This window comes from Staurois parvus, unplaced genomic scaffold (genome assembly GCF_062004578.1).
Source record: "Staurois parvus isolate SC_StPar_1 unplaced genomic scaffold, SC_StPar_1.0 ptg000298l, whole genome shotgun sequence".
NCBI classification, from domain to species: Eukaryota; Metazoa; Chordata; class Amphibia; order Anura; family Ranidae; genus Staurois; species Staurois parvus.
In genome coordinates this window covers 6,482,920-6,509,751 of record NW_028318094.1, presented here as the reverse complement: position 1 = coordinate 6,509,751, position 26,832 = coordinate 6,482,920, and the positions used below count along the sequence as shown (strand labels likewise).

The 26,832-nt window shown below is 41.0% G+C and overlaps 1 protein-coding gene across 2 annotated transcripts in view; it reads left to right on the top strand.

Moving 5' to 3' along the window:
- Positions 1–26,832, top strand: part of GEMIN5 (gem nuclear organelle associated protein 5) — a 103,460-nt gene that overhangs the window by 50,125 nt on the left and 26,503 nt on the right. For both annotated transcript variants that reach the window (XM_089682830.1, XM_089682828.1), the window contains exons 16-23: positions 3,831–4,002; positions 7,889–8,122; positions 19,375–19,503; positions 21,417–21,542; positions 22,822–22,911; positions 24,246–24,383; positions 25,006–25,153; positions 26,459–26,578. In XM_089682830.1, the coding sequence (XP_089538956.1) occupies positions 3,831–4,002; positions 7,889–8,122; positions 19,375–19,503; positions 21,417–21,542; positions 22,822–22,911; positions 24,246–24,383; positions 25,006–25,153; positions 26,459–26,578 (1,157 nt within the window). The remainder of the gene's footprint in view (positions 1–3,830; positions 4,003–7,888; positions 8,123–19,374; positions 19,504–21,416; positions 21,543–22,821; positions 22,912–24,245; positions 24,384–25,005; positions 25,154–26,458; positions 26,579–26,832) is intronic.

Genomic DNA, 26,832 nt, shown 5'->3' with positions numbered 1-26,832 from the left:
GTCAGAGAAATTGCAGTTGCAGCCATTGCCTCTCATTTAACTTCCACTTGCCGTCCACAAGGTTTAGGAGTGTGTCTATGGGAAGGTTTGACCATTCTTCCAGAAGCACATTTGTGAGGTCAGGCACTGATGTCGGGGGAGGAGTCCTGGCTCACAGTCTCCGCTCTAATTCATCCCAAAGGTGTTCTTTCGAGGTCAGGACTCTGTGCAGGCCAGTCAAGTTCCTCCACCCCAGACTCACTCATCCATGTCTTAATGGACCTTGGTTTGTGCACTCATGTTGAAACAGGAAGGGGTCATCCCTAAACTGTTCTCACAAAGTTGGGAGCATGGAGTTGTCCAAAATGTCTTGGTATGTTGACGCCTTAAGAGTTCCCTTCACTGGAGCTAAGGGGCTGAGCCCAACCCCTGAAAAACAACCCCACACCATAATCCCCCTCCACCAAACTTTACACTTGGCACAATGCAGTCAGGCAAGTACTGTTCTCCTGGCAATCGTCAAACCCAGACACATCCATCAGATTGCCAGACAAAGACACGTGATTCCTAACTCCAGAAAACACATCTCCGCTGCTCTAGAGTCCAGTGGCTGCGTGCTTTACACCACTGCATCCGACCCTTTGCATTGCACTTGGTGATGTAAGGCTTGGATGCAGTTGCTCGGACATGAAAACCCATTCCATGAAGATCTCTACACACAATTTATTTTATTTTTTTTAACTTATGATTTTATTGCTATCACATAGAGAACCAATAGTGATAGCATATGAGTGACAGGTCCTCTTTGTAGGGGGAGGAGGTGAGGAGTGGAGCAGTGGAGGGGGCAGGAGAGGAGCAGTGTATACAGAGAGGCTCACTCACTGGCTGTCACTATATGTCAGTGCTGATTTTTAAATGCAATTGCTGGCTTTTTTTTTTTCTTCACTATAGCTTACAGAATTAGCTGTCACTTTCCCTAGAGCTAAAGGAAACTTTATTTCTTTTATCTCGGGAAAGAAACTAAAAGGAAACTTAGCTTATTTCCCCAAGTTAAAAGAAACGATAAGGAAACTTTGTTTCTTTTAGCTGGGGGGAATGTGACAGTTGATTCTCTGAGCTATAGTGAAGAAAAAAGAAAAAGCCGGCACTGACATATAGTGACAGCCAGTCACTGTATACACTGCTCCTTTCCTGCCTTTCTCTGCCGCAGCCCCCCCCCCCCCCCCACACACACACACTTCTGCAGTACACACAGTCCCCTGTATCAGCACCTGTATCGGCAAAATGCCGATAGGGCTGTTTTCGGCCAAAATGTTTCGGTGGACCCATACTGTGCGCTTTAGCGTGCACTGACCCCGCTCTGTCATTTTACATGGCCTACCACTTGGTGGCTGAGTTGCTGTTGTTCCCAGTTGCTTCCACTTTGTTATAATACCACTAACAGTTGACCGTGGAATATTTATTAGCAAAGAAATGTCATGGATGGACTTATTGCACAGGTGGCAACCTATCACAGTACCACGCTTGAATTCACTGAGCTCCTGAGAGCGACCCATTCTTTCACAAATATTTGTAGAAGCAGTCTGCATGCCTAGGTGCTTGATTTTATACACCTGAATCCAATGATTTTGAGGGGTGTCCCAATACGTGTGTGTGTGTATTTTTTTTTCTTAATTGAAAGTAGAATTTTCCATTTAGTTTAAGTAATCTGAAGAATGTTTAAAAGGAATACTTGTTTCTTATATAGTTTGTAATAGATGCACAATTAACAAGCCTATTACTCCTTTTACCTAGTAAAGCTAATAAAGGTAGCTTTTTTTTATTAGAGCTGAAGAAGTGGCCTGGATAAGCTACAAACTGTAATTACAGAACAAATATTGTTGAATGTGGCTAACTACTATTAACCAGCCAGAAAAGCTTTATCTGTTCCCCTCTGATTTGAAATTAATGGGCCTAACCCCATGTCTAAGCACTAGCACCTGCCATTCCACTGTCCAAAGAGAGTGCCTCAGAGGTCAGTAAGGTCAGTAAACTCTTTCTTTGGAAAGATTGGAAGGTGGGTGACTGGTAGGGGACTATACATATGTAATCAGTAATACTTAATCCTGAATAACAAAGTAAATTCGGAGAGCTATTTCTAGATAATAAGGTTATATTCAGGCATCTTGTGTTGTCTGTTTAACCACTTGCCGCCCTGCCACTGCATATATATGTGTGCAGGGCGGCACTGGGGCGCAAAACCACATTTTAAAACGGGCTCCGCGCTCCCGACGTTTTCGCCGGCAGGGGGCGTGCTCCCGCCGACCCGCAGGTGACACCATTTGATCCCAGAGGGATCAATCATTCGATTTCAACCAGTGATGTCTGGCTGAAATCAGATGATCGGTCCCTGTCCTATCCTGTCCTGTGTTGACATTTACACAGGACAGGATATGATGTAATTCTTCTCTGCCTGGACACATTCCGTTCCAGACAGAGAAGAAGACATCCAAACAGTGAGTAAAACAGCACATACCCACAGTTAGAACACACCTAGGACACATTTAACCTCCTGATCGCCCCCCCCCCCCCCAGTTAACCCCTTCACTGCCATGTCACCAGTGTCACTGATCAGTGAATCGATTTTTACTGATCACTGTATCAGTGTCGCTGGCGACTTCCGATAGTGTTAGCGCCCCTCCCAGATAGCGCCAGATTGCCCGCCAGTACACCTGTAATCCCGTTTAACCCCTTCACTGCCCTGTCACCAGTGTCACTGATCAGTGAACCGATTTTTACTGATCACTGTATCAGTGTCGCTGGCGACTTCCGATAGTGTATGCGCCCCTCCCAGATAGCGCCAGATTGCTCGCCAGTACACCAGTAATCCCGTTTAACCCCTGTCACCAGTGTCACTGATCAGTGAACCGATTTTTACTGATCACTGTATCAGTGTCGCTGGCGACTTCCGATAGTGTTAGCGCCCCTCCCAGATAGCGCCAGATTTCCCGCCAGTACACCAGTAATCCCGTTTAACCCCTTGATCACCCCCCCCCCCCAGTTAACCCCTTCACTGCCCTGTCACCAGTGTCACTGATCAATGAACCGATTTTTACTGATCACTGTATCCGTGTCACTGGCGACTTCCGATAGTGTTAGCGCCCCTCCCAGATCACACCAGATTGCCCGCTAATACACCTGTAATCCCGTCTAACCCCTTTATCGCCCCCCAGTTAACCCCTTCACTGCCCTGTCACCAGTGTCATTGATTACAGTGAACAGATTTTTACTGATCACTGTATTAGTGTCACTGGTGACTTCCGATAGTGTTATCGCCCCTCCCATATAGCGCCAGTTTGCCCGCTAATGCACAGGATTTTTTTTTACTAAAAAAAAGGAAGCAGAATACATTTTGGCTTAAATTTATGACTAACTTTGAGTTTATGATATATTTTTTATAGCTGAAAGTAGAAAATATTGGGGTTTTTTTCAAAATTTTCGTGTTTTTTTTGTTTATAGCGCAAAAAATAAAAAGCGCACAGATGATAAAATACCATCAAAAGAAAGCTCTATTTGTGTGAAAAAAAGGACGTAAATTTTGTTTGGGTACAGCATTGCATGACCGCGCAATTATCATTTGAATTAGTGCAGCGCCAAACAGCAAAAAAAGGCCTGGTCATTAAGGGGGGTAAATCCTCAGGAGCTCAAGTGGTTAATAGTGTAAAATGGAGCATGTTTTTTTAATGACCTAATGTGAAGTTGGGACATCAGAATTTAATTTATAAAAGCTGGAGAAAAGAAAGCTTTGACAACATAGCCATTCATATCCACAGTGCAGGACTTGTTAAAGAGCCGATAATGTTCTGTTCTAGGTTTGGGATGTTCTACAGGAGGAACCTCTCAGTAACTATCGTGGGCACAAAGGGAGGCTTCTCTGTGTCCAGTGGTCTCCGGTAGAGCCAGACCAGGTGTGGACGGGAGCAGATGACTTTTGCTTGCACAGTTGGTCCATATCCAGGCAGGAGCACAGCCGACCACCGAAAGGTTAGTAACCATCCCCCGGGCCTGTTTATCTGTTTAGAGATACATGCAGGTTGCATTTTAACCTCTCTCTTTTTCAGAATGCTTCCTTAATAGTTTGAACCACTGCCCCAGACCAGTTATGCTGATATAAATTTGTGACCTCCATACTTGTTCTTGATCAGTTATTCTGAAAGTGTTAAAGCCAATAATTCAGCAATGGTATCAACCTTATTTGTGTTATGACGGGTTTACTTTAAAGCTGAACATCAGGCAAGCACTGAAATACATATTTGAATCATATACAGGGTGATTGAAAAGTAACTCCTTATTTTAAAAATCTTATTTATTTTTTAATCATCATTTTTACAAAAAATGAATATGAGAAGAACACTCATAACATGGAGTTTTATTTAAAATTCGATATGTGCACCAGCATTCGCCTGCAGCTTCTGAAGCCGCTCGGGAATCACATCAACTGATCTTTGCAGGAACTCTTGTGTGATGGCAGAAATAACTGCTCGTAGTTGCCCTTCAAGTTCTTCTAAAGTCTTTGGTTTCGTAGAGTAAACTTGTTCTTTCAACCAACCCCAAAGAAAAAAGTTGCAGGGTGTTAAATCAGGGCTTCTGGCTGGCCACTCATGCGGACCACATCGACCCAACAATCTCCCAGGAAAATGTTCATTCAGCCATTCACAAACAATAATAGCAAAATGTGGAGGAGCACCATCTTGCATAAAAATCAAGTCTTCAATATTCTCCCAGGTATTGACAACTGGCCAGATTTCATCTTGCAGCATAGTGAGATACCTTTCGGCATTCATGGTATTGCAGATTTATTTGTCATAGATTAAGGAACATACATTAAAGAATTGAGAAAAAAGTAACTTCATATAAAAAATTTATAAATAGTTTAAAATAGGGAGTTACTTTTTAATCACCCGATATATGTGAACTATTGTACCTGCCAAAGTATTAGTAATTCTGATCAGCCAGTTTAATGATCCAGATACCTTGTCCAAGCGGCATACATAGGCCCTGCACCTAGTAGTAATATGGTCTGGGATGCACCACAGCCTATAACTGGTCAGTGAAGGAGCATCAGTAGATTAGTCATCCTTGTATGGCACCCTTTTATAAGTATGTTTCTGTGTTTGACTAACAGCACTGTGCAAAGCATTAGAGCCCTGACTGGCCCTTAGTGCTGACCCATCTATTTTGAATCTGAATGCTCATGTGTGGATGATTACAGAAGACCAATATCAAGACACATTCTGGTAGTTATACTAATTATATGTAAACGTACAAAGGTTTTTCTTTTCATAGAAAAGATATATTGGAGATTTTGCAATGCAGATAATGTCAGAGGAGAAATAGTTGTAGTTATGGAACGTCATAAGGTCATTTATGATGTGTTTGTTGATCACTGCCAGGCTACTCAGAGTCTATAGGGTGTTCATTACCTAGCCAGCAACCTGAGTGAGCAGGGTTCAATTTGTTCCATGTGTTAGGAGGAAAGAAAGCATAACAGAAGAGAGGTAGCCTAGGGAAGCAGAGTGGGAGAGCGGATTATATTTGGGGGGAATGAGCTATAGAGCCCAAATAATGGGTAGCAAAAATTTTGGCCTATTGATATGTGTACCAGCGCAATAAAATGGAACTTCACTTGAAAAGGAAAGTTCCGCTCACTGTTCTCCCCCACCCATCTACTACTATTTCTAGCAGTTTTCCGCTCTGCTTGCCTAGGCGAGCAGAGCAAAAGTGCGATCCTCCCATTTCCCACACCTGTAACCTCCTGGGTCATATCGTGCATGCACAGTGGGAAGCTGAGCTGGTGTAAAACACCAGGTAGTCACAGCTTACTTCCCACAAGCAAGATGGTGGTGCTGGGGACCCGAGGACCAGCAAAAATGTGGCCAGATGATGACAGGGCTGGATCCTTGGGCTGGGAAGTGTGTGTTTATTAAAAGACAGCAGCTGCAGTATATGGAGCTGCTGATTTTATTTTATTTTTTTTATTTTTTTTTAACTGACCAGAGTTCCTCTTCATGAGATTTTTAATTTGGGTTGAGCCCGTATAAGTAATCCATATGCTGTAGGTGGGGGGTATTTTGTGTGACCATATTATAAAAGGGCTGTCTGTTCCTCCATGGATTAACTGTGATTTACTTTGGTGATTCATTCCTTAAAGTGTTACTAAACCCAGGACCCTACATTCACTATATCTGGTCTCCCACAGTACACACAACATTGAAATGCAATTATTTTAGTAAATAACAACTGCTAAATACCTTTTCTCATCAGCAGTATATAGCAATCTTGTGACTTCTATCAGTGTCCAGCTAAGCACTGGTTAAAGCGTGCAGAAGGAGTTTTCATACTCTTACTGCCCTATGAGGCTGCATAACCCCTGACCTTTTTGTCTGGACAGTGCTGATTGGCCTTGTGCTGATCACATGCACTCTCCCAAAGAACAAAACACACTCTAGCAATACACACCAACCTGAGCATGTGCAGAGTGACTCCAAGAGCTCTGTGCTATTAGTAGATGGATTGGGGACAGCAGAAGAATGGGAGGATCAGAGAAGATAGGATCATACAGCCTTTTTACACAATGAGGAGGACTAACCCCTTAGATTCCACAGTGAGTATAACAAGCATGCTTTTCTGCATATGCAGACTGATTTTACTGTTGTGGGTTTAGTAACACTTTAACCACTTACCTGCCTGCGCATCTTATAAACAGCAGCTGGTAGAATGGGATTTTAAACACACTGGGGTTGATTTGCTAAAACTGGAGAGTGCAAAATCTGGTGCAGCTGTGCATGGTAGCCAATCAGCTTTTAACTTCAGCTTGTTCAGTTATGCTTTGATAAAAAAAAAACTAGAAACTGATTAATTTATACGCAGAGCTGCACCAGATTTTGCACTCTCCGGTTTTAGTAAATCAACCCTACTATGTGTAAATTTGTTCAGCTAGCAATACATATTTGGGTGGAAGTGATTCACACAGCTGCATCACTTCCACAGCCCGCCAGGAGTAACACATTTTGGATAATGAAGCTTGTCACCATTTTACGGGAGTACACAATTATATGGCTTGACATGTTTGGTATCTATTTACTTGTTGCAACCTCATCTTTTATCCTTTATAAATATTTGGTGGCTATATTGTGTTTAAAGCTAATTTTAATGCATACAGTGTATTTTTACTGAAAATATGCATTTGATAAACATCTGCTAATTTCATGTGACATAAAATATTGCCGCTACCCCATTTTATACTCCAGGGTTTCTGCTCTCAGAAAATATATAATGCTTTGGGGTTTTACATAAGTTCTCTGGTAGAAAACCTGGGTAAAAGAGAGGGAAAATTAGATTTCTGATATCCATGCAAGCACAGTGCACAACCATCCATTTGGCAGTGCCTGGGCAGTGGTGAAAGGACCTCTACCTGACCAACATAGGTTGACTAACAGTTAAGCATAGCAATAGGCTATGCCTAACTGTTACCATCTTAATGTGATCATTATGACATTCTGTGTCCAGCAGCACTGGATATTCATTCATTAAACATTGGTCTATGGAAGTTCACAGACCTGTAACTAGCTGAACTAGCAATCATTATGGAGTCTATTTACCAGTTTTTTCATTTATGATTCACTTCCCAACTTTAACCCAAGAGTCTCAATTTTTTCTAGTCAAATCATATATGAAAAATGTGTAAATCTTCTGTAAAGATTGAAAACACATTGACCCCTATTTGTCTGTACAAGTTCACAGCTATTTTCTTTCTGGAGTAGAATGGCTTCAGCCTGCACTGATTGTACATCTTCTGGCAAAATCAACTTCACTAGCCGTACCTGGGCAAAGAGTCCTCTTTGACTTTTTTAAATGTCTTTTCTGATAGGAAAGAAAGCTGTTGACATGGAAAAGAAAAGATCCTTGCAACCCAAAGTCAAGCCAAAGAAAAAGAAAAAGACAGACGGTCTTAATCAAGACTCTGGAGGTAATGCAGTTAGAGAAGAAAGTGAAAGTCCTCTCTCTCTAACACAAAATGGGACATCGGATCAAGAAGAGGAACAGGGATCCATAGAAACCGTAACCGAGATAGTAAACGAGAACAAGACTACACCACAGGAAGGTAATTCATGCTTGGATGCTTGGTGTGAATTGGTAGAGTGTTAGGATGGTTAGAGAAGACCTGGATGTGTCAGTACTTGTCTAAATAATAGGATAGTGGGTTTATATTCCATTGCGTAATTGACCACTTTCATATTTCCCTTCTTCACATGCCTTTATTTATGTTTTCTCCATACTGACATCAGACCAGTCTGTCTTGCAAAAATGACATGGGTTGGCACAAACACACCCTGGGGGTTCTTGAGCAGTTGGAGTAACAATTATAGGCCCCCATGGCAATATTCTCGACTCCTGTCACTGTTTCTTTCTGGACAAGTTGGGCTGCATGTAAATCTTGGAAAAAATATTAATAGGGACTTCTGGTATTAAAAAATGAGCACAATCTACCATTACTATAATTTGTATTAGCCATATACAATTCTGAAAATACAATATTTTTTGTGGTAGTGGATATTTACACTCCTTGGTTTGTAAATGGTTGGCCTAGTCATAGAGCCATATGAGCCAAAAGTGGAATGTAGTTTAAGACAAGAATTCCTACTGCTGCAAGGGAGGCCTTGCATCACCTTGTGAGCAATCACCTTTGGATCCCAAACTTAGTCTTATCCAGGTATGTGCAATAGAAGCCAAAGAATTGGTCCATACTGGTCTCTGCTAGGCTATAGATTGATTGTACAAATCAAAAGCACAATGTCCACAGGCAGCAAGATAAGGATCCTTGAAGCTTGTTACATTAGGTTTTTATTTGTATGGTGAAACATGGTAAGTAAATATAGTATTGCAAGCATTAATAGTTACATAGTTAGTCTGGCTGAAAAAAGACAAAAGTCCATCCAGTTCAACCATTAAAAAAAAAAAGGTTATAATCCTATACCCACAGTTGATCAAGAGGAAGGCAAAAAACCAGCAAAGCATGATCCAGTTTGCTCTGCAGGATAAAAAATTCCTTCCTGATCCCCCGAGAGGCAATTGGATATTCCCTGGATCAACCTTACCTATAAATGTTAGTATTCAGTTATATTCTGTTTATCTAAGAAAGAATCTAGGCCTTTTTTTTAAAGCAATCCACGGAGCTGGCCAGAACCAACTCTTTAGGGAGTCTATTCCACATTTTCACAGTTCTTACTGTGAAGAAACCTTTCCATATTTGGAGATTAAATTTATTTTCCTTCAGACGTAAAGAATGTCCCCTTGTCCTCTGTGATGACCTCAAGGTGAATAACTCTACACCGAGTTCACTATATGAACCACTGATGTATTTATACATGTTGATCATATCCCTCCTTAATCTCCTCTTCTCAAGAGAGAATAAATTCAGTTCCTCTAATCTTTCCTCATAGCTGAGCTCCTCCATGCCTCGTATCAGTTTGGTTGCCCTTCTCAGTAGTTTCTCCAGTTCCTCAATGTTCTTTTTATGAATTGGTGCCCAAAATTGAACTGCACATTCCAGAGGAGGCATTACTAATGATTTGTACCGGGGTAATATGATATCTCTCTCTGGAGTCTATACCTCTTTTAATACAAGAGAGGATTTTGCTCAGTTTAGAAACCGCAGCTTGGCATTGCATGCCATTATTAAGCTTGTGATCTACCACAACTCCCAGATCCTTCTCCACCATTGATTCCCCCAGTTGTACCCCCCCTAGTATGTATGATGCATGCATATTCTTAGTCCCCAAGTGCATAACTTTACATTTATCAACATTAAACCTTATTTGCCACATAGTCGCCCAATTAAACAGAGCATTGAGGTCGGCTTGTAAGTTGAAGACATCCTGTAAGGACGTTATTCCACTGCACAGCTTGGTGTCATCTGCAAATACTGAAATGCTATTTTTAATCCCAGACCCTATATCCGTTTATAAATATATTAAAAAGTAAGGGTCCCAACTCTGAACCTTGGGGTACACCACTGATGACCCCAGACCATTCAGAGTATGAATCATTAACCACTAATCTCTGAATACCATCTTTTAGCCAGTTTTCTATCCATTTACATACTGATTTTTCCAAGCCTGTTGACTTTACCTTACATATTAGCCGTGTGTGTGGAACTGTGTCAAACGCTTTTGCAAAATCAAGGTATACCACATCCACCCCCACCCCTCTGTCCAAGTATACCATGTCCACCGCCACCTCTCTGTCCAAGGTTTTGCTCCCCTCCAAATAAAAAGAAATCAGATTTGTTTGACAACTTCTGTCTTTCATGAATCCATGCTGTCTGTTGTTTAAAATATTTTTTTCCAGCAAGAACTCATCTATGTGGTCTTTTATTAAACTCTCCAGTATCTTCCCAATTATAGAAGTTAAACTAACAGGTCTATAATTATTTGGTAAAGAGTTTGACCCCTTTTTAAATATAGGCACCACATTGGCCTTATGCCATTCCAGTGGTACTATGCCAGTCATTAAAGAGTCCCAACAAATTAGAAACAATGGCTTTGAAATGACAGAGCTCACTTCTTTAAGGACCCGCAGGTGTATGACATCTGGTCCAGGTGCCTTATTCACCTTTATTCTGTCTAAATATTTCTGGATCATATCAGTTGTGAGCCAATGTGGATCATCAATAGCATACAGTTATCAGAATACGTTATATCTTAATTGTGCAGTATAGGACACAGGATCTGTACTCCTAGACCATGGGTTCCATGCCGCTATCTTCATGTGATTGGACACCGGCAAAAACTTTGCTGGGAATACCCTCTAGTAGTGCACCTTCATATAACCCCACCCACTCCTTGGACTCCAATTTTTTGCTAGTGTCCTTAGGTAATTGACCTTTTCTCCTCTGGAGAAGTTTATAACGCCAATCCTTTTTCATTTTCTTCACTACTACCTTTCTACATATTTTTTCCGAAGCTCCTTCTCCTTCTTGATCTTCAGTCTTTAGGATGATAAAGAGCTCTTCTGCCTCTCCACTACTTGAATCTCTTCAGAAGTATGACCCTGCTCCTCTTAACCTCTTCAAGAACGATAGTCAGAAGGATGAGGGTGAGGTCGATGCAAAGGAAGATCCTAAAGAGGAATTTTCAACTTATTCATTGTATGAGAGACAAGCTATGGTTTCTTGCCACATGCTTTCCACTTTGAGCTCACTTATTGATGCAGTGATGCTTATTTACTAAAGCTGGAGAATGCAAAATCAGGCTCACTTCTACATATAAACCAATCAGCTTCTAACTTCAGCTTGTTCAATTAAGCTTTGGCTATAAAACTTTGGAAGCTGGTTGGTTTCTGTGCAGACGTGAGCCTGATTTTGCACTCTCCAGCTTTAGTAAATAAACCCCAGTGTGTACTAGCCTTTGTCTGGTCTTTGTTTTGTCTTCCTACATTCAAAGGATGATTGAGCTCTTTCAAACATTCAGATGGGTGATCAACTTCAAGAAGTCTGCCCTCCTGATTTCCAATGCCTAGAGTATTTGGGACTTATTTAGACATGACCCAAGCAAAAATGTTCTTTCCTCTGGAAAAGATTGCTTCTTTAAGTTCCAATTGTCAGACTCATATATTAACCAGGCACTCTCGACTCGCTTTTACATGGAGGTTCTGGGCCTCATGATAACCTTGTTTGAGGTGCTTCCCTTTGCTCAGTTCTCGATGTGCGCAGCATCCCCCGCACCATCTTGCTCAGAGAAAAAAAAACTACTTTTCATAGAATTCAACCATCACACTTGGAAGGTCTATTTTGGCCTGTGCAAAAATATACACCACAACCCTATTCCTTGCATCCTGGCCTTCTCCAGTCTGGTCTAGACCAGCATCTGGCTCTTAGTACTCTAAAGGGATGGGTTTTTGCTGTATCCATTCCCTTCAAAGGTATTTGGCTTTACAAACGCTTTGCTTGTACAATTAGCGTAATGGGAATCTTGACTTGCCTGTAAATTCCATATTTGGAGTGCAGTACAGGTCCGTTCTGTTTTTCCTTATTGCATGCTTTAAAATTTTAGTTCCATAGAGTTTATGGATTTATATGAGGATGCACTGGGGAGGTATTCTTAGCAAAGGTTTTGCCAGTGTCCAATCACCTGACGGTAGCAGCATATAACCCATGTTCAAGGACTACAGATAACTGTCCTGTACTGCACACCAAGATATGGAATACAGGTAAGTCAAAATTCTCTTTTATATTTATTTATTTATTTTGTCGATAAAGCTTTTTTAAAGAATTAACAGGTACAAAACAATTCAGCAAATGTTGTAACAAGACTTCAAGACAGATCCATATGAAACGGGCATCTCAATAGATAAGGTTACAATTCAGACCACCATTTCAAGGGTGATTGTTTCTTGGGATCAGCATTGTTGCCATACTACTGTAACCAAAGAGAAAACGAGTTACGAATAATTTGTACTTACAAACGGAGGGAGAGAAAATCTACCCCTAGGAAGGGAAATTCACTTCTGTAAGAGTTGTCATGAGAAAAAGTTAACTCCACTGAAGGTTTATCACCAATTCTTGTTTCCATGACAACCCAAAATTACCAAAATCCAATTGTCACAGAGACAGAAAGTGAGGTGCAATCTTCCTAACAGAAGTACAGACTGCAAAGGGTGTTAATCCTTCCCTATGCTATCCAGAAAAAAATGTAAAAATTTTTTTGGGCTGGAGCTACACTTAAAAAATGTACCTGTTCCAACGTGAATACAAATTCATCTTAAGAGCAAACTTGCAGACCCTATTGTGTTCATAACTTGGGGACTGCCTGTGTGTAGCATATAGTGCTTCATGCATAGGACAACTCATTTATTTGAATGGGCTGCCCTACATGCAACAAATGTGGCAAAGAAGCTCAGGAATTTTTGGAACTTTGTGCATTTTTTAGCAGCGAGTATTGCTGCGTTTGTGTCACATTTTTCACACGCAAAAATGTGCATCTTGCGGCTTTATGAATGCACACAGAATCATGTGATTTTTGTTTGCATGTTCACTCGCTAATGTAGTGTTTATGTTGTGTGCATAAGTTGATTGTGCAAATCCCCACCGTGAGGCAGTCAAAGAAATTGTACAGTCAGAACTCATACGTGTGGTGGGTTATTTGTCATTTTAACATAAAAGCACCGTTGGATTGTACTTTTTTTTTTTTTTTCATACACTGTGTGCCCACAGTACATACAAAATATAGTAAAAACAAAAGAAATGTGGGTTGTAAGGATGGAGTAAACATTGCACATTTAAATTGGCTACACAGTTGCCAAATGTGCAGGGTGGGAATTCTGGTCATATAAGGTCATCATGACCACTGCATGTGTGAACATAGAATACTTTTTATTATGGGCTGGTAAAAGAACCACTACCAGAGAAACATTCTTGTCCATTCCGCTTTAAAGGGCTTGTGAGTGTGACTAGAGCTTTACTGTTATCACACCAAGGCTGATGACATTTGAGCGACTCTGCCACTATCAATCCTGCAACTGACAATTTTCCAAAATCAACAACGGCAGGATCACTAAGAGAGCTACCTGTTTTGTCCCTATGGAATCACTCCTTTTGTAGCTAAGACTGTGAGATGTTGTTTTCATTGCTAGTATCCATTCATCGATATTCATCAGCATTCAGGACAACGACAAGGTGGCACCTTGCTACATGTGGTTACAGAGGTAGTGATTCCATAGGGACAGACATGGAGCCTTAGAGATCCTGCAACTGGCGAATTGTCACTAGCAGCAATTGCACATGTGTCACCAGCCTAAATGAACTTTGGAAGCTGTGCGAACGAAAAGGTAGGTAGAGGGCAAAGGATTAGTCAGAAGTATTGCCTGTGGTCTCCCAGCAGCTGACCTTTCCCCCTTACCGACTTGCAATGCCTTGTTCAGCACTTTGTCAATGTGTAGAGACACCCATCTCGGTAGAGGCAGGGCTTTTCCTTGTCTTTCCTTCATGTCAGAGCATCCAGCAAAAGCAATGGTGAGCAGAATTGTAGTGACATCTGGAAATCTCACTCCAGATCTCGGGAGATTAGCGATCAAAAGCAGCAGTGCATTAATCTCACCCTGCAGCTAAACAGCAATGGGACTGTTGGTACAGGAGTTCCTAAGCACCCATACCAGAAACTGCACTTCTATTTTTCTGGACAAATTTCAGACAAATCCAACAAATTGCAACCACCCCAACCTACTGTATAACTGGCCTTTGCAGCAAGGAACACATGTAAGGGCAGTGCATGTAAAAAATACAACAAACAAAAATTCCCAGTTCACTTACCAGCCAGCCTGCAACAAATCAAATTAACCCTAACAGTTCACGTTAAAACTTGGGGTTTACATTTGCAATCTATGCGTAAGCTGCAGAGGCCACCTCACGGCACCCTAGTGTACTGCAGTCCTAATTCTATAAATTTTGAAAGTCTCCAAAGTTGGAGCACATATATAATAATGGATAGATTGAGAGCAAGTATGCAAGCAGGGAGCCCAGCCCTCCTTAAAGGTATAGGGACGCAGTGGACACACAGAAATAGCACAGTGTTAGCGAAGGTATCCGGTGTGTCTGCACACCAATTTACCAACAGTACAAACAAATGACAACCACCCCAACCTATGCCTGGTCTTTGCACATGGAAGGCGACATGTTAAAAAACAACAAACAAAAATTCCCAGCTTACTTACAAGCTGGTCTGCAACAAACCAAAATGACTCTGTCTAATTGTTCATGTTAAAACACGGGGTTTAGTTTGCACACATTTGCAAATATATGTGTTCACTTCAGAGGGCACATAATGAAACCCCAGTGTACTGCAGTCCTAACAAATTTCAGACAAATGTATATTTTTCCGGATGCTTCTTGGGCACAATTAACATTTCTAGATTTATCATATAACTTGGCAAATCTTCACTTTTTGAGTTCAGTTCCACTTTGAATACAAATAGTCAGGTTCCTACTAACCAGATTACTACATCACGTCTTTCTGTGGTCTAGCTGGCTTCATGCTGCTTCTAAGGCTGCAATACTGTTTCATCTCTGCTTCCACAAATCCCTGCAAGCATCATGATGCCTCATACGCATATATATGTACAGTCTGGTCAATTCTTCACAGCCTCCTTCTTGGCAAAGGTGCTGTAAAGATTGGTTGCACTATGTACAGCTGCTATATACTCTGCAGGTTAGTTAAAAAGAACTAGTTCTCTTTATAGCAGCTTACTTGCCCCAAGAAACCTGAACACCTTGAAAAAAGTTGCTGTCATTTAATAAGGAGGTTTTATATGGCTAACACATACCTGATCACAGTTGAGTTTTGAGTGTGGCTTTTAATTGGACAGGAGCCATCCAATTAGGAGCTATTCTTTAATAACCCTTGCACTAAAATGCTAAATCCATAGGAAAGCTCTCCAGTCCAGTCTCTAGGGCTTTTCTTGTTTGGATTTCCTTCCTCCCAAGAAACTAAGAAGAAATCAGTTAGGATTAGGGTTACTAAGGATAGATTTTGGAAATGTTGTTCTGCATCTGAATGAGATGCCTTATGATGCTCTTTTCTTGTATAAATAATTTAGTATGGTTAAAAAAAAAAAGATAAGTATGTGAACTGTCAAAATGCAGCTGAGTTTTCTGTGATGATTTCTAGCCCATAAATGATGCATACTTGTGAATAATTTAGAACACCCCAGGTATTTGGGACTCCTGCCGACCTCTGCCTGTTAATCAATGTACATCCCCTGTTTCTGGGCTAAAAGTTTTGCAAAGTTTTTATATCGGACATTCTCTTACTTATTGTCTATAGTCGCCCATGTTTGTTAATTTGGAAGTTGTATTTATATTTTCTTTGTTTTAGTCCCTTGAGCCTTGTTGGGCTGTTCATGAATAAAAGAACACAATGCATTATTTAGTAATTAGCTAATTCAGGAATATAATTCAAGATTATGTGTTTAGTTTGTGCTTCAGAATAAGAATGAACAAGCACTCTCTTTTGTAGAAATCTTTACAGAAATGGATTTGTGTCATAGGGAGGTGCAAACATTAATTCTAACAAAGTAACCAATAGGGATTTATTTATTTACAGGTCTTCAGTAAAGTGAAAACTGACTGCTGTAGGATAGGGCCTGTGTCGACAGAATATTTATTTGCTTTAAATTGGTTCTGTATTCACATACAAGCCTATGGGATTATGAACTCACTTTAAAGCGGCGTTCCACCCAAAAGTTCCGCTTTAAAGACTGGTCCCCCGCTCCCCATTAAGGATTGGCACCTTTGGGGAGCGGGTACCTGAAATTGACAGGTACCCACTTCTGCTGTGACTGCCTAGGCGATCGGAAGCGGAAGTTGTCATCCCACCCTCCCTCCCCGAATTTTTGTGGGACACGTGACAGGTCCCAGAAGACTACAGGGCTATTCAGGAAGTGCAGCGCTACTCGCAAATGCGCATTGGACACCCAGCTGTGAAGACGCAAGCTTTCACAGACGGATGCCCATAATGAAGATGCAGGCGCCTGGAACACAGGCGGCTGGTGAAACGGGCTGTGGGGAGGACACCATGGGATTGTGGGACAGGTGAGTGGCTGATTTTTAAAAATCAGCAGCTACAGTTTTTGTAGCTGCTGACTTTTATTTTTTTACAGTGCAAGTGGAACTCCGCTTTAAAGTATGTCATTTGCAATTTAGAAGGAGGTCAACTGCAGGTCAAATTCTGAATGATCTCAACAGTTTCTGAAACTGATGTCACACTAATGACCTAGATCAGGGGTTTCCAAACTTTCTAACCAAAGGACCAGTTTACTGTTCTTCAGACTTTAGGCGGAGCAAACAGTGGCCCGTGGGAGTTGAAAATGTTCTGGTGTCAGTGGGCATAAACTTTGCCCTATCTTTAGTATTAGGAGGAGGAACAGCGCCCCAACCTATGCCTGGTCTTTGCACATGGAAGGCGACATGTTAAAAAACAACAAACAAAAATTCCCAGCTTACTTACAAGCTGGTCTGCAACAAACCAAAATGACTCTAATTGTTCATGTTAAAACACAGGGTTTAGTTTGCACACATTTGCAAATATATGTGTTCACTTCAGAGGGCACATAATGAAACCCCAGTGTACTGCAGTCCTAACAAATTTCAGACAAATGTATATTTTTCCGGATGCTTCTTGGGCACAATTAATTCATCCCCCATATAGTAATTCATCCCCCATATAGTAATTCATCCCCCATATAGTAATTCATCCCCCCTATAGTTATTCATCCCCCCGTATTAATTCATCCCCCATATAGTAATTCATCCCCCATAGTAATTCATCCCCCATATAGTAATTCATCCCCCATATAGTAATTCATCCCCCATAGTAATACATCCCCCATATAGTAATTCATCCCCCATATAGTAATTCATCCCCCATATAGTAATTCATCCCCCATAGTAATTCATCCCCCATAGTAATTCATCCCCCATATAGTAATTCATCCCCCCTATAGTAATTCATTCCCCATATTGTGTCAATTCACTTACCTTTGCTCCGCGCGTTCCTCTCGCCGTGTTCCCGCACCGTTCCGGTCTTCAGGGCGGACTGTGAGAGGAGAGGAGTTCGTCACGCTGCCCCGCCTACATCCTGGCTGCCCCGCCTACATCCTGACAGCCAATGTTTGCCACGCTCCGCGGGCCGGATTAAAAGGTCCGCCGGGCCGTAGTTTGCCCATTGCTGGGCTAGCTGCAGAGTCCTGACTTTTGGGGCGGCCGCCCGAGAGGAGGGAGGGGAGCGGGCGACCGGCACACAGAAGAGCCGCATTGAAGTGTGTAAAGAGGCCGCATGTGGCTCGCGAGCCGCGGCTGCCTGTCACCTGGTGGGCAGTGTGCTCCGGAGCCGCAGCAAAGGTGAAAAAGAGCCGCATGCGGCTCTGGAGCCGCAGGTTGCTGACACCCGTCCCAAGCGATCGCAGCAGAAGTGTGAGCAGGTACCTGTCAATTTCGGGTATACGCTCCCCAAATCTGCCAATCCTTAACAGGGAGTGGGGGACCAGTCTTTAAGGCCCTTTTATTATGTTAAAAACAATAATTAGGACAAAAGGACAGATATCTTTAGTGTGTATAAATATGCACACCCTTTGTTACGAAACCTTTAAATAACGTGGTCAAACCAATCAATTTCAGTTGTCCCATAATTAAATGAGTGACATGATGATTAAATGTGTGCAATCAAAGTGTGACATGATGTCAGTATAAGTACAATACACTTGTTGTGAAAGGTCCCTGAGTATGCAACACCACTAAACAAGCAACATGCAGTTGTGGAGATATAGGTTAGAGTTGGGTTATAAAAAAAAAAAAAATCCAAAGCTTGGAACATCCCATGGAGCACCATTAATACATTATAACAAAATGGAAAGAATATGGCACCACTGTAACCCTTATAAGAAAAGGCCGTCCACCAAAACTCACAGACCGGGCCAGAAGGGCAGTAATCGGACTTGCAACAAAACCACCACTGATTGTATAAAACCTATTAAAACTTTGGAATTTAATAAAAGGTTTTGCTGATAGGTAGGTTGTGCATTTCATTATCTACTATGCCTGCATTTACTTCTAACCAGGTGCCATCTTTTTAAAGCTAATTCTGCCACCAAGTACATTTGTATTTTACAAAAAGGAATCTCTTTTTCCCTTCACCAGTTTGTTTTCATGGTGGGGTCTTTCCATATCTGTCATGAACAGCGAGGTCTTCCCTCAGACCGCCAGGTGCCTCTTTAGAGGAAGGACTTATCTATGCATCTTTGTAATATTTCATTTCACTGTCTCCTTATATGTAGATTAATGTCTAGTACACACAATGAAAAAATCGGGCCAAAAAAAAAGGTTTTCGGAGCGATCTTACGATAATCTGATCATTAGTACACAGCTTTCTTGGTCTTATTGAGACAGTTCATGTGAAAATATCCAAAGGAACAAGCACGAAAATGTTTCTCATAAGATAACGGAACGAACGATTTTCAATTAATCAGTACAGTATTCATCTGAAAAAAAAATCGAGTGACCAAGAAATGAAAGAATACATTACATCATCCTGGGAAGTTGTATTCTTACAAGAATTTTCCGTAACTTTAGTAACTTATTCATTTTCAATATGAGACTAGCATGCTAGAAAAAAAAATGGACAATCAATTGTGCAATATTCTCATTGTGAGTACTAGGCTTAACATTGGCAGTCATCCCACCTCCTGTGTTTCAGATTTTTTTTGTGCTCACTATACAAAGAGGAGGCCTGATTGCTCTGAAAGCTAACTTAAAATAATATAGTTCTTATTACTTTGTTATATCATAACATATGTTTTTCTTTACAGTTACAGCTACAATAGAGTCTGACACTGTGCCAGATCTGCCATCATCATTGCCCACAGTGGAGGGACGTAGTCTCAGTCCAACCATAAAAAGAGTGCCTGTTAAGAAGGAACATGTAAAAGAAAAAACAGGTAATTTGTGATACGATTGAAATAGACATTAAATATTCTACTTTTGATGCTTTGAAAATTGTTTTTTCCACAGCTTGGCAAAACCTTTTAGGTGTGCAAATGTCAGCCCTGTGAAGTCCAACTAATTCCATAGCATGATCTTATGATGCAGCCATAGTTGCCATAATGATCACAAAGTAATTGGATCACCTCAGACTTCCAAGGACCTCTGTTATAAGACCTGACACTGGCATATATTGCATTGTACATGTGATATAAACAAAGAAGTCTACTTCACAAGGATGGCAATAGCCATGCCTGGCTTCCAGTTTTGATATCCCTGTATAGAAATACATTGTCCCCAAAATCAGATAAGAGCTTGATCACATGATCCTAAACAATGCAAACTTAAACCAGTAATATCATCAGTAACCTAATTAAACAATGATCTAATTAAGAGTAGACTAATAAACTGCTAGGCACCCAAACAAGTCAGGAATCCACTCCAGATGGTCCAGCAACAAGCCAACAACCCTGAATACACAAAGTACATTATGTATGCTGTCTTTCAGGTGTTTTGGCTTTTACTTGTGTAATCTGTCCATTAGAAAAGTCATCATAAGACAAAACTCATACAATATTCCCACAGTCTGAAATAGTGGAATTAATTTATCTTCATAGATTTCTTGAAGAGGATTGTTGATAAATATTTTGGTCCCAAGTGGAGGAGCTTCTCCAACCCTGTCTGCAGGAGGGCCACCATATTTCCTCTGACTTTCAACCTGTATAAGATCAATATTACACCTTTCCATCCACTCCAGAAGGGAAGCTTTATTGTCTTTATTCAGAGAATTACTCCAAGCTTCGCTCTCAGCGTTCATCATGTTATTGTCCATCATTCGAGAATGATCTGCTCTCTCCATGGGATCAGAGGCTGAACTGAGCTGGCTAGCCCTTAGTCCCCTCCAAAAGCCCCTGTGATGGGAGATTGGCTTTTTACCACTTTAAATATTAACCATCTGTGTCTGTTTTATATATCTTTAACCTTGGTTATGGTTGGAAGGGTTTTCTGCTCACAGCAATATGCTAAATGACTGCAGTTATCTCCTCTCCCTACTTTCGATGCTTTGAAGAGAATGGTACTCTAACACACATACTGTATGGTGGTACTGCCCTAAAGCTTGTCCGTTCTGGATCTGCGAATATAATTTGATTAGGTTAGTTCTGAACTGTAACTTGATTCGGAACCCCAGGAAGGCATTGCTACATAAGCCAGTCTGTGATCTTGCTAGATGCCAAAGTAAACTAATAGACTTGTTTATTGTTGTTTCTGTTGGGCAAATGCTGGCCAGTGCTGGAAACAAATCAAGTCCTCAACATTGTGGAGGTGACATAGTGATGGGCACTATGGCACAGAGAAACTCATTGCAGTTCTTAATGATTACCAGAATTTCTCTAAACATGGTCACTGTGGCTAGATTATAATCACCATATAAATCTGGATCTTTATTTTCTCTCACTTGGAAACCACCCCCCAACGAAAACTAAGATTTCCATGCATCTAATCGGGCCCCACTGGTCTCCCTAGTCCACACCTGTCCTCCACCCTTTATTTTTTCCTTCCCTCTTTCCCCTTCCTTTTTTCTTTTTTACTTCTCTCCCTTTCTTTTTTCTACTTTTACCCTCATCCTTCTTCCTTTGCTGTCTTCTCTTTCACCACTCCTTCCTTTTTCCTTTCTCTAAATGCATTCTTTTTTTTTGCTTACATTGCTTTTTTTTGGTGCTCTGTAACCCCATTTTTTCCCTGTATGTTTACAGTGTTAATTATTGTGCTTCCTATATGTATTTCTGAAACTTTAAAAACCTAATAAGCTCTTTGATTTGGATTTCTTAGCATATCAGTTTGTGTTCTCTCTTTGTGCTTTCCTCATCAGACACACGTGGAAGAAAGAAAAAGTCTCAGTCTCTCCTTCCTGTTAGTACCGGCAAAGATCACCGGTCTAAGGAAGAACAGCATCGAGATTGTGTGAAACTGGCAGCGGCGGTTTGTACCAAAGAAGGTGAGAGAATGCTTGTGCCAGAACTACAGAGGAACACCAGGCAATAAACCTCAAAGGTCATTGAGTATCTGATGCTATCTTGGAAATCTCTCATTTGTGTGAAAGCCTGGAAGTGCATACAGAGTTCTGTTTTGTCAGACAGTAGACACCAGACAGCACCATCAGATGCTTTTTAAAACCTCTGTCAGTCATGCAGTGCTGTGTGTTTGTTGCCTGGTATCTTAAATTACATCAGAGTGAACCTTAGATGTTTGAAGGGATGGGCAGAGATGTATGGGTTAGGATGCCAGCAGATCTATTCTGGCACAGATGGATCATTTCAACGGGGCATGAAGCTTTGGAGGAAAGTTTTTTTTTTTGTTTTTTTTGGGGGGTTTTTTTTCCTTTTTTGTGGCTAAATATTCGACTCATTGTAAACAGGCACTAAACTCACAACACATGACATCATTTTCATTGTTGTAGTATTATAGTTGATAATATTTGTGAAAGTAAGAAACTCATACGGAAACTTTTTTTTTTTTTTTTTTGCTTCTGCTAGAGTTTAGAGGTGTTTTTAAAGGGTATCTAAGAGAACAAAAATCGATTGTTTTGCAGCTTACTGGTCCTTAGATGTGTTGGCTGCATTCGTTTTCTTTTACCACACTTTTTTGTCCTTTATTTTAACATGATAATGTTGCCATCAATTGACTTCTTGTCCTAGGTGGACAAATGTACTGAGCAATGTTGTCCCACTAGGACAGGGAGTATGTTAGGACACTACACTGCAAAAACTACATAACACTCCCTCTCTTCTCTGTAACAGCAGGAGGTGATTTGTAGTCTATAGAGATTGTAAGGAACAGTGCTAAATGTGAAATGTGAAAGTCTTCCTATAGTGACAGTTGTTACTAGAACAGGTAGCTCTTATTGGACGATTTCCCTGTTACTGCTCTTAAGCTGATAGCCAAAACATTTTGAATTGCCTATCACTTTCTTTCTCAGTGAAAATGGTCATCAGGACAGGTAGGGAAGTTTGTTCTTCCCAACGGGTATATAGATAGCAATAATGCCACATAGCAATAAGGAAATAAGAAAGCACAAATTGAAAATACATTAAAAACCTTATTGAGGTTCTAATCCTTCCTCGGTGTATCCAAAACTAGACTTAAATTTGGCATAATCTGTAGGCTAATGGGTAGTTCAGTGGCAACTCCCAGGTTCACTGTTGAATGCTGGTACTCACATTCTGAGGTTTTAGGAAATATTCCTACTTATGCTAATTGCAATTTATTTCCTCTAGCTGATGGATCCCAAGCCCTGCTGGAAGATTCTGTTCACCTTGGTCTGTATAGTGATCGAGCTGCTCTGCATCGGCTCATGGAAGAAGAGGGTTTGTATAACTGTTTTTTGGGTTTTTTTCTGATCATATACTGTTTGAACAATAGATGCGTTTCTTGTACCCTTATCTCAACCATACAGTACAGCACATGGGCTTATTTGTATATCATGGGTTATAGGTTTGTACCTTTAGGTGATTGGAAGACCTGTACGTCTGGGGTGTATCCCCTATAAACCTACCTTACTCTGTGAGTCCTCAGTTTTTTGTTAGTGTCTGTAGGTGATGAACCTCTTCTCCTCCCTGAAGAAACCAGCTTTACTACTTTAATGTTTTCTTGTATTATTTTCCTAAAGAATTCTTCAAACTCACCTTCTACATAAGCAATGTATTTTGATCTTTGCAACCTCAGTGAGAGTCGTACTCATACCCCACACTGTGGGGATGGGCTGTAATGTTGCTTCGGGCACTGGATCCAGCATACCTTGGCACATGATGGGGTTGAGTTAGCCACAGGGTTCTATACAGTTAAAGAAGGCCGAGGTCCACCACAGGTGGAACCCAGTCCCTGAAGCCCCATTTTAGGGTATACACACTGTGACAGGTGAAGCTTGAAATTATATACAGTCCAGAGTCATGAACAGATAAAAAGTTACTTTACAGTGCCAACCTTTGAAATTTGGCACTAAATTTATCCACTCAGAGCTTAGTTTAAAGTGGATGACCAGGTTGTTACATCACACCACTGGTCGCACACTTTACCACCACCTAGACCCTTATAAGGTACTCAGACCCTTCCTCCAGTCCTTTCACCACAAGGATTTGCTACAGGAGGACAAACAACAATGTAACAAAAAGTATTAAAAAAAAAAAGTTCTATTAAAAAAAAAAAACTGTTTTTAAGGATTCGTTCACAGCATGACACATCAGTCACTTTTTCTGCACGCATTCTGCAGGGGCACAACAAAATCAGCTGTTCTCTATGTGCCCTGTTGACACCACAACACTAGTATCAAGTGAAGATTTTTTTTCTGCGCTTCAGTCTGCAACGTGTAAAAGTCATTGAAGCGTGCAGGAAAACTGATGTAAACTGATGTCTCTGCAAGTGTAATCTGCATGTCAATTTCCGTCAGTTTTTCTGCACATATTCTGTGAACGAGGCCTAAAGAGGATTTAAACTTGAATCACCTTTGCTGGAAGCTGGAATTTCTGATGGTAGACAATTCTGATGGTAGACAGGTAAAACAATTAAAAAAATACATTATAGGATATGTTCTGAAGGCTAATTGTTGCAGTTATATATGTTTGTAAATAACAGCCTAAACTATAACTATGCATTTCCTTTTTTTTTTTTTTTTTTATTTCTCTTTACTCTATTTTTCTAATAGGCAAAGCACATCTTGAGGGTGGACACCCTGAGCTGCAGCACCACATCATGTTGTGGAAAGGGGACCTGAAGGGGACGTTACAACTTGCTGCAGAGAGGGGAGAGCTCACAGACCAACTGGTGTCACTGTCTCCCATGGGTAGGTAAGGGGGTCAGAATGAATAGACTCAGAATCTTTTCTGACAGAAGTTGAAAATTATTATTATACAGGATTTATATAGCGCCAACATTTTGCGCATGGCTTTACAACATGAGGGCAGACAGTACAGTTAGAATACAATTCAATACAGGGGGAATCAGAGGGCCCTGCTCGTTAGAGCTTACAATCTAGGAGGGAGGGTCAAGTGATCCAAACGTTAATAACTGTGGGGGGATGAACTGATGGACAAAATAAAACTCCAGTTGTCAGGAGGGGCAGAATAGGCTTCTCTGAAAAGGAGAGTTTTTGAGGGATCGTCTAAAAGCAAACTAAGTAGGAGATAGACAGATTGGGGTAGGGGTTCAGTAAAAGTCCTGGAGGCAAGCATGGGAGGAGGTGATGAGGGAGCTAGAGAGCAGGAGGTCTTGGGAGGAACGAAGGGAATGATTAGGCCGGTATTTAGAGAAAATGCATACAGTTTTTATTTCACTGAGTCTTGTAATTTTCTGTGCACAGTAGATAGCTGGCTATACATGTATATTGTACTTATCCCTCATCAGTTCCAAATTCTGGACTTAGAAGGGACTGCATTAGATTAATGGTATTTTTATTCTGCCTGTAGCTGGATACAAGGTCTGGGTTTGGACAGTTGAATCCTATGTGAAGCAACTTTGCTTCCAGGAACAATACACAAAAGCTGCTTCCCACCTTCTGTCTATTAACAAAGTATACGAAGCTGTTCAACTACTGCAAGGAAACCATTTCTACAGGTATGTGTGCTGAAAAAGTTTTTTTTTTTTTCTATTGTAGGATCTAGGCATGATTGTTACCTTTCCTTTATGACTAAGTCTTTGTCAGGACAAAGAGAGCGGGCCATTATTGTCCTGTTTGCATTGCCTGCGTTGATTAAGCATCCACGTACATTTTAAAGTTTTGGGTTTTTTTTCTATTGATCATCTGAATTTTTCACATTGTGCTATAGTCCAATCACAGTGTTCTTTCATCATTGTGTCAGTCCTTGATCCAGCAGCATCCTGATTTAATTGGAAGCTGTTGTTTGTGAACTCAAAGGTATCCAAGATAAAGGAGCTTGAGGACAGCTCCTGAGCATATGTATGATCTGTTAGTTAAACAGAGATACATTTTATTCTATGTGTATATTATTGTTCTTATCCCAAAGGGAGATTACTATATCACTGTGATATTAAATAGATTTATTCCATTTCTTTGAGGCAACCGAGGGCTATCTGTTTTCATGCTATCCCAGTTATATACTACGCAGCTCAAGAGCCATTACCTCCCCCTCTAATATTTATATTCTAACTTGGCATTCTCTGATATTTGTATCAAAATTTCCGCTGATGTATCACATTGCTGTCTTTTAGTTGCCATTGTTTAGAGGACTTAGGCCTATGTTGCCAATGTCCGAAGTATCAACTAGTGAGGACCACAAGGTCTGCCTAACAGTAAAGCTCTTAAAGTTGTTTTCCTATATCCTTGTAGCACAAATTATAAGGGTCACTTAACTCAACCCTCTTCAACCGTGCATACTCACCTTTCTCCGCTCCTGCGCAACTCTGTTTTTTCTCCAGGACTGGGTAAGAAAAGCCTTGCGTAAGCTCCAAACCAACTTTCTGGCATTTGCACAAGGCTATAGGCTCCTTCCCTGGGCCAATTATGTGGCACCTAGCATTGTCACATGGGAGCAGGGGATAGAGTCTCCTGCTTAGCCATACCTGAAAGTGTCTGTTTCACTTTTCTCCCAGTGTCTGAATGGAGTGACGTGAGAATAAGACATAACTGGTGTAAGCGAGTGCTGCCGTGGAGGAGGAGGAGGGGGTAAAACTGCCATTTTGTTTTGCCCTGCATAAGCAGGGGAATTGAAATATTTAAATTTGTTTGTTCCTTATTGCTGATGAGCTTATTCAGTATCCCATTTTAGTCCATGGTTTCCAATCAGAGATTTTTACTGTCCCCATAAGATTATGGAGGGACTACGATGAATATGGTGAATATTTTTACATGTAATGGCACAGAAGCTGAAAGATTCTGATTCCCCTTCTTATTTATTCCAGGGAAGCTATTGTTGTGGCTAAAGCACGCCTGCTCTCGGATGACCCCATATTACGGGAGCTGTACACCAGCTGGGCTGCAGTGCTGGAGCAGGATGGACACTACGCCATGGCTGCCAAGTGGCAAGTACCTGACTCTAGTTAAGGATTTGGGAGTAGTTGGATTCCAGGCAAAACACTGTGGTCTGTTAAATAATATAAATGCCCTTGTAAGAGAACTCAAGGCTTGGGTAAAACAATTCTAACAGCCTAATGACCTGTTATTACGCACCGTATAAATGTTGACTCATTCTCTGTAAAGTGCATTCATAGAGTAGTCCACGTTTTTAGACACATGGTGCTTACAGCAGACCTTTACCCATAACCACTTGATAAAA